Below are 12,161 nucleotides of genomic sequence, written 5' to 3' on the forward strand. Positions count from 1 at the left end.
TCAGGAACAGACCCATTGGACTGTCACTGTACTGACCTGTTGCAATGTTAGAGATACAGCCTGGTAACAGGGCCTTCCAACCCAATGATCCAGCACTGCTCAATTACACCCGTGTGGCCAATTAACCTACTAACCCACTCACTGCGGGAGTGAGGTTCTGGCAAGTTCCGAGGGAGTGTTACTGAGGCAACACGGAGTTTTGGCACATGGACTTTGGACGGTGGGAGAAAACTGGAGCACCCAGAGGAAAGGCAGGGTCATGGGGAGAGTGTACAGACGTGCAGCCAGTAGCAGGAATTGAACCTGGGGCACTAGCCCTGGAACTGAGTCACACTAACTGCTACATTACCATGCTGTTAGTGATGCTGTCAGCTCCCAGCCACCTACACAGAGAGCAGCAGTTAACCACCAAAAGTTCATCTTTAGGGTGTAGAAGGAAATGGGGACACCTGGGAAGAAGCCACATGCATAGTCAGAGTGAGAGCAAGTTTGATCTCACATTCTCCTCACCGGAGCTGAGGTCGCAGCGTGAACTACCCCGCTGCTGCCCCCTGGTTAACGTGCCAAATGCAGGTCGCTTTGGAACAGTGAGGCTGTAGCCAAATGCAAGGAGGTGTTGCCGAGGCAGCACTGAGTCTGGGGCGTGGTGCTCCGTGAACAGCCACCTTCCTACACATGCAAAGGTGGACAAACACCAACCTGCAGAGGTAAACATGGATCATTACAGCAAAGTACAGGCCTTCGGCCCATAATGTTGAAAACCTTTTACCCTACTGTTAGAACAACATAACCATTCCCTCCTACATAGTCCCCCATTTTTCTTTCAACATGTGCTTATCTAAGTCTCTTTATTTGTATCAACCAACACAATCTGAGGATATGCTGGGAGCAGCCTGCAAATGCTCCTGTAACACGTGCACAGCTTACTAACCCTAACCCGTGTGTCTTTGGACTGTTAGAGGAAACCCTTGCAGTCACGGGGAGAGTGAACAACTCTTTACAGAAGTGGCAGGAGCGTAGTGTGTTGCTCAAGATTCCAGCATCCACAGGATCTCTTTCCTTTAAAACGGCTTTATTTCCAGTTTAATATCATCTAATTGTCCATGTTACAAACAAATAAAACAATGTTCCCACTAAATGTCACACTACCTACATCAGTCAATCAAAATATTACCAGAAATTAGTAAAATTTGGACTTGACATCCAACTCAACTGTACCAATTAAGTTGACTTAGAATTGCAGGGCCCTGATGGAGTGGACACGGAGAAGATATTTCAATTAATGGCAGAGTCTAGAAGCAGAGGGCACAGTCATTCCTTCTGATGGGCTGAAGGGCCTGTTTTTTTTTGAGATACCACTGACTGGGGAATATTTAGTGCTCATCAGACTCTCTCAGGCATAAGGTAGTGCTATGTTTGACATGTTAATGGTCCTGTTTTACTCCTAAGACTTTCCATGTTTCCAGAGCTCTGGAAGAGGCCCGTTGGTGATGGGTGCCGACCTCAGCTTGCTGCTGAACCTAAAGCCAACAGAGAGAGTGTTCAAGTGGCAACTCTACACACGGGCTCAAAATGCTTCTGCAGTGTCAGTCCTTCTCCCGTACAGTGCACGAGGTGGGCCATTTCATTTTTATACCTATTTTGTGCCTTTGTTTTTATATTTCAGTATCTTGCCTGGATGTTCTTCAGCTTGAACTGCAGTGCACACTAGAATATTACTCCAATACTAAGCTGGTTTGCCTCGCCGTGGATGGTCCTAGGCCTGGCTGTGAAAGGAAGAGGGTTGATCATGGGGCTAGCAGCCTGTAAAAACCTAGTGCTACAGAAATACCATCAGGAGATCCAGAGACCTCATCCCTGGGAGAGAAAGGATCTTCAGTGAAAACTCTCAACTATTGAAAGGCCCACGTGGGGAGGATGTTTCTTATAGTGGAGGAGACCGGGACCAGAGGGCACAGCCTCAAAATAGAAAGACATCCCGTTTGAACCCCGATGAGGAGGAGTTTCTTTAACCAGAGTGGCGAATCTGTGGAATTCATTGCCATGGATGTTTGTGGAGGTCAATTCATGGGGTACATTTAAAGCAGAGCTTGATAGGCCCTTGATAAATAAGGGTGTCAAAGATTACAGGGAGAAGGCAGGAGAATAAGATTGAGAGGGATGATAAATCTGCCATGATGGAGTAGCAGAGAAGACTCGCTGGGTTGAATGGCCTAACTCTGCTCCTGTCTTTATGGTTTTAAAATGCTTGCAATGGAACATTGACCCAAGCTCTACATTTAGACTTTCAACAAGCACTTGGTGTACAACATCAGAGTTGTTTTAAAATCTATGGATTTGGTCAGAGACAATGCAGTGTTAAGGGCAACACCCTGAACTGTGTTGATGAGTTGAGGGATCTTGGGCTCCAAATTCATAGCTCTCTGAAAGTGGCTACACAGGTTGGTAGGGTGATTGAGAAGGCACAAGGCATGCTTGCTTTTATTAGTCGAGGTACTGAGTTCAAAAGTCAGGAAGTTGTGTTGCAGCTTGATAAAGCTCTAGATAGCCTGCATCTGCAATATTGCACACAGTTCTGGTCACCCCTTTAGAGGAAGGCTGTCGAGGCTTTGGAGAGGGTGCAGAAGAGGATCACCAGGATGCTGCCTGGATTAGAGGGCATGTGCTTTAACAAAAGGTGGGGCAAACTTGGGTTGTTTTCTCTGGAATGGTGGGACGCTGAGGGGAGATTTGATAGAGCCTGATGAGATTGAGAGCAATGTTCCCTTTAAGGTAGGTGTGTGTGCGCAGATTTGCTACTTGCACACAAAAGGTTGTCACTCTCTACCTCATTGAGATGTTAAGTATATTTCACGATTGTACGCAATCACATTTCCTTTTCCAGTTTCTGATGTGGGTGCTGTTTGCAATGTGAAGCTTCTGATGATGTGTCTGCAGATTTTAGAGCTGGCTTGTTTATACTGTTTTTATTGAAGAAATTATTCAGCCCACACATATTGTTGTCACTGGGCACAAGTTTGCACAGTACAAGTTCCTTTCACACATTGGTCTTTAGAAATTAGAAGGAACATTGTATGAGAGGCATAGATAGAGTAGACAGACAATATCTTTCTCCCAGGGTTGAAATGTCTAATACCAGAAGGCATGCATTCAAGGTTGAGAGTAGGCAATTTCAAAGGAAAGGTAAGGGGTTAAGTCTTCTAAAGTAGTGGGTGCCTGGAGCTGGCTGCCTGGTGTGATGGTAGAGACAGATACATTAGATAGGTATGTGAGTGTGAGGGACACGAAGGATATGGACATTGTGTGGGCAGAAGAGATTAGCTTAGATGGCCATTTGATTACTAATTTAATTAGTTCAGCACAACCCAAACATCCTGTTCCTGTGCTACCCTGTTTTATGTTCTATGTAGTGTTCTGAAGTGCTTCAGAGGCTCCTTTTGAAGACAGCACTTGGGGACTTGTGAAAACCAGAACAGAAGATTAACAGCAACCATTAAATGGGTCACTTTCAGTTGCCATGTTGTAACTTGTGGGGATTTGTTTTGGGGCCTTTGGCTTGTCTCTAGAGTATCAATGATATGGACAAAGTGTTTAGTGTGGAATTTACAAGCTTTTCCTAAGACTGGGGGTTTCCCCACCGTGCGTGCCTTGATTTTTGTCAACCTCCCCACCCCTGCATCCCAATGACATGGTGCTGGATTAATTGATTTCTGTAAATTTCTCTTTGTGGGCAGGTCACAAAAGGGCAGAGGATGTGAAAGTAAGCTGCAGGACATTGCAAAGTAGATGTGTGGCCAGGGGTTTGACAAAGAGTTGAATTAGACTGAAGACGCACATTCAACCTTTTAGTTACAGCTTCTTCCCCTCCGCCATCAGATTTCTGAATGGACAATGAACCCATAAACACTACCTTGGGTTTTTTTTCTTTTTGCACCATTTATTTAATTTATTTTTTAAATGTATTTCTTTTATGTATTACAATGTACTGCTGCAATAAGATAACAAATTTAATGACATGCCAGTGATATTAAATCTGAATCTGATACAAATCTGGCTAAAGCCAAAATGGTGGCAGGAACTCTGTGCAAGCGTGTTGGTTTTGGGATGACATTTGGGCGATGAGACAATACCAATGGCAATGTGGCAGATGATTGGGTAGAGAAGGGGAGGATGTAGAGCAGTGAAACAATTGCTGGAGTTGGCCCTTCAAATAAACATCCCTCGCTGCCTGGTTCTATATGAGGGTGTCAAATCTGGGGTTCACAGACCCTCGGTTCAAGGTAGGGGTCCGGCCTCATATGGAGCCAGTGATCATTAATGGAGAATGTGTGGAGCAGGTTAAGACCTACAAGTATCTGGGAGTACAGTTAGACGAGAAGCTAGACTGGACTGCCAACACACATGCCTTGTGCAGGAAGGCACAGAGTCGACTGTACTTCCTTAGAAGGTTGGCGTCATTCAATGTTTGTAGTGAGATGCTGAAGATGTTCTATAGGTCAGTTGTGGAGAGCGCCCTCTTCTTTGTGGTGGCGTGTTGGGGAGGCAGCATTAAGAAGAGGGACGCCTCACGTCTTAATAAGCTGGTAAGGAAGGCGGGCTCTGTCGTGGGCAAAGTACTGGAGAGTATAACATCGGTAGCAGAGCGAAGGGCACTGAGTAGGCTACGCTCAATTATGGAAAACCCTGAACATCCTCTACATAGCACCATCCAGAGACAGAGAAGCAGTTTCAGCGACAGGTTGCTATCGATGCAATGCTCCTCAGACAGGATGAAGAGATCAATACTCCCCAATGCCATTCGGCTTTACAATTCAACCGCCAGGAGTAAGATATGTTAAAGTGCCGGGGTTAGGACTCAATGTATTTAAGTAAACTACTTAAGAACTTTTTAAAAGCTATTATTAATGCTTTTTGAGAGGGTGATTTTAGATGCATATCATATTTTTACTGAGTTAAGTATTGTATGTAATTAGTTTTGCTACAATAAGTGTATGGGACATTGGAAAAAATGTTGAATTTCCCCATGGAGATGAATAAAGTATCTATCTATCTATCTATCATTAAAGACATTAGCAACCCCAGTTCTAAAAGATTGCTTCATGAATGAAGTATCTGAGATTTTCCATAAAGCAATGGATGTGAATTGGATTCAAGATTGTTTAATGTCATTTCCAGTACAAGTGTAAAGGAGTCAGAATAATTGTTGCTCCAGATTTGATGCTGTACAAAAAGGAAACAATGAGATGAAGAATGGAATAATAAAAAAAAAAGATATAAAACAGAAGATCGCTTTTATGCATTGATTGTATGTCCATAAAGTGATGCTAGGCACAGGAGTGTTTGTACACTTGGCAACAGACAGGAAATGATAAAGTAGTGGTGGTTGGGGTTTGGACGGTGGATCAGTGGGTAGAGCTGTTGATCAACTTTGCCGCTTGGGGAAAGTAGCTTTTTTTTTGAGTGTGGTGATCCTGTTGTGGATGCTACGTAGCCCCCTCCCTGATGGGAGTGGGACAAGCAGTCCACGAGCAGAATGGGTGGGATCCTTCATGTTACTGGCCCTTTTCCAGAACCTTTCTGTATATATGTCCTTGATGGGTAACATGAAACAGAGTGCACGTTCTCAGTATTTATAGTTTTCATTATTTGCTCAATTTGACTTTTGCACATTGGTTGTCAGTCTGTTTAGATTTTTTAAATAAATTGTTGCATTTTACCTGTAAGTGCCTGCAAGCAAATGAATCTGAAAGTAGTAGAATATGGTGCATATATGTACATGCTAAATTTACTTTGAATTTGGTATAGGATATAGCATAACACAGGAACAGGCTGTTCAGCCCAGTCTCGAACAGGCTGTTCAGCCCAGTCTCCAACAGCCCGCAGAATGCAGTCAAGGTTTGTCAGTTTCCCCTTGAACGAACACGAATGAAGGCTGCATCCTGGTGAACCTCTTCTGCACACTCAAGCTTCCATATCCTTCCTGTAAGCGGTGACCAGAACTGCACATAATACCGCAAATGTGGCCCAACTAAAGTCTATTTTGTACAGCTGTGACATTATTCTTGAAACCCCAATTGTAGGCAAGTGTAGGCTGCCGTTGCCACCCTATCTACCAGTGTTGCCACTTTCAGACAGCTATGGACTTGCACCCCAAGATCTCTCTATGTCAGTGCTCCGAAAGGACCTGAAATGCTTTGCCTTGCATGTGAAATGCAACACCCCACACTTGGGATTAAACTGCATCGGCCACTTCTCTGCCCATATTACCAACTTCTCTCTCGACAGCTCTACCAACCACAACTCCAAATTCTGTTACCTGCAAACTTACTAATCTGCCCATCTACAGTTTTATACACGTCACTTATCACCGATTAGGCACATGGACACATAGGGAGCTTAAGGCTTTTGCACAGTGCTGAGCTTGTCCACATGGAGCAGAGAGCAAGTTTTAAAATCTGGCGAGAGCAAAGGATGTTGGAAATGGTGAGAGTGGAGTGCCATGGACAGGTGCGGGATGGATGGCAGAGAAAGAGTGCCAGAGCAGGTGGCGGCGCAGGTGCAAACACGCCCAGCCTTGAGACACAAGGCAAGGTCGTTTGATTCCAAACAATTGGTTTATTGATCATTACAGAATGTTTCTCTGGTGCTTCCTGCTCCCTCCTGTTTCCTTTCCACTTTTCCTAACCATGATTTCTCTCTCCCTGACCCCTTCCCACTCTCAGTCCACAAGAGACCTATACTAGAATCGGGTTTATCATCACTCACATCTCATGAATTTTTTTTTGCAGCAGTACAGTACAATTCACAAAATTACCACAGTACTGTACAAAAGTCTTGGGTATCCTGGGGGGTGGGGTGGGGTGTGTCTGTCTATCTATCTATTTATCTATCTATCTCCCACAGTTTACTTACCCTAATCCATACTTTGTAATGGGCCAACTGTTACAGACAGTGGTGGGAATCAAACACCAATCTTTATTTGCTGCATTTACATCAAAGCATAAGCAAAATAAATCATTTGTATCAAGGATGTGCTGGGGCAGCTAGTAAGTGCCACCATGCTTCCAGCACCAGTAAAGTGTGCCCATAATGTACCAACCCTAACCGGAATAGCACGTATTTGGAACGTGGGGGGAAACCGGAGCAGTGGGATGAAACCCACATGGTCATGTGTGTAATTTACATTTGTGCCACGTTTAGCCACTAATGTTTTCTGAGAACCTTTTTGTTTCTGGTATGTGGAATGCAAGACTGTCGCTAACACCTGTCGATCCGTCGGCAGATCCAGTCCCAGGTGGATGCAGTTCGGGGTCGGACCTGGCCATTGATCCCAATCTATACTTGGAATACGACCTCTATGAAGCCAGAATTAGATTTTCTCCAGCCAATGTTGGCTATGCAAGGTACAGTCACATTTTCATGTGGTAAGCTTACTAAGTGTTGCCTCTGTGGTCCTCGTTTAAAACCTACAAGGACATCCCTCCTCATCTGTTTTGAAGGAATTTCTTTAGCCAGAGGGTGGTGAATCGGCAGAGTCCGTTGCCACAGACGGTTGTGGAAGCCAAGACAATAGAGATATTTAACTGCCGATGGTGATGGGTTTTAGATTAGTAAGAGCGTCAAAGATTACGTGGAGAATTTGTCACATGTCTATTTGTCAAATGTTCAAAGTACATTTGTTATCAAAGTATACGTGCAGTATTCAACTCGGGAATTTGCCTTCCCTACAGACAGTCACAAAACAAAGAACCGCCATGAAAGCAGCCCACTCAAAGAAAAACATCAATTCCCCCTCCTCACCACCAGTGCAAAAAATCTCTCCAACGCCAACAAAAAATATCTGAAAAACACACGGAATATCAAACACTAAGTGCATATTTCAGCAACACACACACAAATGCTGGAGGAACTCAGCAGGTCAGGCAGCGTCTATGAAAAAGAGTATGGTCAATGTTTTGGGACGAAACCCTTCAGTGGGACGGGAGGAAAAAAGATGAGTAGAGTTAAAAGGTGAGGGGAGGGAAAAGGGAAACACAAGGTGATGGGTGATACTGGGAGGGGGAAGGTGAAGTAAAGAGCTGGGAAGCCGATTGGTGAAAGAGATACAGGGCTGGAGAACGGGAGTCTGATAGGAGATGACAGAACGCCATAGAAGAAAGAAGAGGGGAGGAGCACCAGAAGGAGGCAATAGGCAGGCAAGGAGATGAGGTGGAGGCGAGGGAGGAGATTGCTGAGCCTCTGGCGATGATCTTTGCATCATCAATGGGCACGGGAGAGGTTCTGGAGGATTGGAGGGTTGCGGATGTTGTTCCTTTATACAGGAAAGTCAGTAGAGATAGCCCAGGAAATTGTAGACCAGTGAGTCTTACTTCAGTGGTTGGTAAATTGATGGAGAAGATCCTGAGAGACAGGATTTATGACCATTTGGAGAGGCATAATATGATTAGGAATAGTCAGCATGGCTTTGTGAAAGACAGGTCGTGCCTTACGAGCCTGATTGAATTTTTTGAGGATGTGACTAAACACATTGATGAAGGAAGAGCAGTAGATGTAGTGTATATGGATTTCAGCAAGGCATTTGACAAGGTACCCCATACAAGGCTTAATGAGAAAGTAGGGAGGCATGGGATCCAAGTGCTTTGTGGATCCAGAACTAGCTTGCCCACAGAGGCAAAGAGTAGTTGTAGATGGGTCATATTCTGCATGGAGGTCAGTGACCAGTGGAGTGCCTCAGGGATCTGTTCTGGGACCCCTATTCTTTGTGATTTGTATAAACGACCTGGATGAGGAAGTGGAGGGATGGGTTAGTAAGTTTGCTGATGACACAAAGGTTGGAAGTGTTGTGGATAGTGTGGAGGGCTGTCAGAGGTTACAGCGAGACATTGATAGGATGCAAAACTGGGCTGAGAAGTGGCAGATGGAGTTCAACCCAGATAAGTGTGAGGTGGTTCATTTTGGTAGGTCAAATATAATGGCAGAATATAGTATTAATGGTAAGACTCTTGGCAGTGTGAGGATCAGAGTGATCTTGGGGTCCAAGTCCATAGGACACTTAAAGCAGCTGTGCAGGTTGACTCTGTGGTTAAGAAGGCGTACGGTCCATTGGCCTTCATCAATCGTGGGATTGAGTTTAAGAGCGGAGAGGTAATGTTACAGCTATATAGGACCCTGGTCAGACCCCACTTGGAGGACTGTGCTCAGTTCTAGTCGCCTCACTACAGGAAGGATGTGGAAGCCATAGAAAGGGTACAGAGGAGATTTACAAGGATGTTGGCTGGATTGGGGAGCATGCCTTATGAGAATAGGTTGAGTGAACTCGGCCTTTTCTCCTTGGAGCAACAGAGGATGAGAGGTGACCTGATAGAGGTGTATAAGATGATGAGAGGCAATGGTGAGTGCATGGAATGGGCTGCCAGCAACAATGGTGGAGGGGGATACAATAGGGTCTTTTAAGAGACTCCTGGATGGGTACATGGAGCTTAGAAAAATAGAGGGCTATGGGTAACCCTAAGTAATTTCTAAGGTAAGGACATGTTCGGCACAGCTTTGTGGGCCGAAGGACCTGCATTGTGCTGTAGGTTTTCTGTTTATATGTGAGAGAGGGAAAAGGGGATGGGGAATGGTGAAGGAGAGGTGGGGGGGGTGGCATTGCCAGAAATTTGAGAAATCAATGTTAATGCCATCGGGTTGGAGGCTATCCAGACAGAATATAAAGTGTTGTTCATCTAACCCTCTAACCTGAGTGTAACCTCATTGCGACAGTGGAGCAAAACACAAAATGGTGAAGGAACTCAGTAGGCCAGGCAGTATCTATGGAAAAGTGTACAATCGACATTTCGGACCAGGACCCTTCAGCAGGGCTGGAGAGGGAAAAAAATATGAGTAGAGTTAAAAGACAGGAGGAGGGGAGGGATAAACAAAAAGTGATAGGTTCATTCTGAGTTCATTATCCGCATGCCACCTGACTCAAATTGTCCAATAGTAGTAACAAAGAGCGACCAAAACTAGAAATAGAACTTGTCACAAAAATTGCATGCGAATCCAAACCTACTGTCCATGTCAATTAACCCTTGTTCTGGCCCCATCTGTCGACAGCATTGAGGGGGAAGAGAGATCACTCGAACACAGACCTTCCCTTGGGAGCAGTAAGTGAGAGACCATCACACGCAGACCGCTTTCTCCAGTAGCCATGAGAAAGAGGCGGGTAGACCATACTGAACGCTTGCTTGGTGCTTTAGTTGGTGAAAGATGGAGTCGGTCATGGGCCCGCACCCTGTCTCCAGGCTTCCTGGCCTCCATGCCACAGGCCTTGTGGAACCCTCTTGGAGGCAGCAAAGCGCCAGATCGCATGAACAGCCTGAAATCACGCCGCCTCAGCGTAAATTACAGGCTCTAACAGTAGCAGGACCACGTTTGAAATAGAAAGAAGTTTTTTAAAAAAAAATTAAAATTGAAAGGAATTGCTTTGTGTCTTCAGGACATTGCCTTTGGTAGCGTTGAAGTGCCAAGGATTGTACTGGGCATCTCGCAAGTGCTTCCAGTGCCATCGTAGCGTGCCACAACTTGCTAACACTGACCTGCACGTCTTTGGAATGCGGAGAAAACGTGAGCATCTGGAAGAAACGCAGTCTGTCAAGGGGAGAGTGTAGAAGCTCCTTACAGACGGCAGTGGGAATTCAACCCTGTTCTCTCAGCTGGCACTATAAAGCATAACACTAACCACCATGCCTCCATGCTGCCCCACCGAGATGGCTGGAGAATGGGACTAGGAGGGTAAATAAATCAACCAAGATCAAATGGCAGAGCAGGTTCAATGAGCTGGATTCTGCTCCTGTGTGTTGTGACCTTATCACCGCTTTGCAAAAGGGTCCTGCATTTACGTAGCATCTGCTGATGCCTCCTCCCCGTAACCTTTGACTCAACTGACTCACAGATGCCAGCACTCTTCTGCTTTGGAGTGGGCTCTAAAGGAGGAATGGTGGGGGGTGGGGGGGTGCGGTAGTGTAACAGTTAACACAACGCTATTACAGCTCAGGGATTTGGAGATCACAGTTCAATTCCAGCACCGTCTGTAAGGAGTTTGTAATTCTTCCTGTGTCCACATTCCAAAAACGTACTGGTTAGAGGGTTAATTGGTTGTTGTAAATTGTCCTGTGATTAGGCTAGGGTTAAATGGGTGGTGTGCTCACTGGGCTGGAAGGGCCTGTTCTGCACTGTAATCTAAATAAGATGCAGCTGACTGCTTTTGGCTCTTGTCAGAAGGAATTAAAGCCAGAATCCATGGTAAACTCCACCTGCCAGAGCTACCAGACTGCTTGTGGGTGGGTAATTGCTTTTTCCGAGGATGGGGAGTCTGACTAGAAGTGAGCATCTTAACCCGCAGTGGAGATGGCAGAGATGAGCAGACGTTGAGATTGGCAGCCTAGAGCTCAGAGTGAATTTAAGCAAGGTAAATGGGGAGGGAATTCCCCTCCATGTAAACACTTGGACAATTAAGACAATAAAGCATAGAACACTATAGTATACTAAGGTTGTGCCAACCTTTTAACCGACTCCAAGATCAAACTAACCCTTCCCTCCCCCTTGACCTTCCATTTTGCTATCATCCGAGTGCCTATCTAAGAGTTTCCTGTATCTGCCTCTGCTGCCATGCCTGGGATCATGGTCCATCAACTCACTGCTGTGTTTATAAAAAAAAAAAGCTTTCCTCTGGCATTTCCCCCACCCGCCATAGTTTCCTCCAATCACTGTAATATTATGCCTCCTTGTATTAGCCATTTCCATCCTGGGGGGAGAAAAGTCCCTGGCTATTCACTTTATCTATGTCTCTTGTCATCTTGTATACCTCTATCAAGTGACCTTTCATTCTTCTTTGCTAAAGAGAAATGCCCCGACTCCCTCCACTGATCCTCATAAAGCATGCTTCTGCATCCAAGCAAAAACCTGGTAAATCTCCTCTGCCCATCCTTCCTATAATGAGGTGACCAGAACCAAACACAAGTTCATAGTTCAAAGCAAATTTATTATCAAAGTACAGCATATACAACCCATAGATTCATTTTCTTGTGGGCATTCACAGTACATACAGAGAAATGCAATAGAATCAATGAAAAACCACACAACAAAGACTGACAAACAACCACATGTACAAAAGACATCAA

At 45.1% G+C, this 12,161-nt stretch overlaps 1 protein-coding gene across 1 annotated transcript in view; it reads left to right on the plus strand.

Moving 5' to 3' along the window:
• tm7sf3 (transmembrane 7 superfamily member 3) overlaps nucleotides 1-12,161 on the plus strand; it is a 57,880-nt gene that overhangs the window by 18,742 nt on the left and 26,977 nt on the right. Inside the window, exons 3-4 of the mRNA XM_073059777.1 lie at nucleotides 1,467-1,614; nucleotides 7,283-7,403. Coding sequence (XP_072915878.1) covers nucleotides 1,467-1,614; nucleotides 7,283-7,403 — 269 coding nt within the window. The remainder of the gene's footprint in view (nucleotides 1-1,466; nucleotides 1,615-7,282; nucleotides 7,404-12,161) is intronic.

The sequence above is a fragment of the Hemitrygon akajei genome, chromosome 10, assembly GCF_048418815.1.
Source record: "Hemitrygon akajei chromosome 10, sHemAka1.3, whole genome shotgun sequence".
Classification (NCBI taxonomy): domain Eukaryota; kingdom Metazoa; phylum Chordata; class Chondrichthyes; order Myliobatiformes; family Dasyatidae; genus Hemitrygon; species Hemitrygon akajei.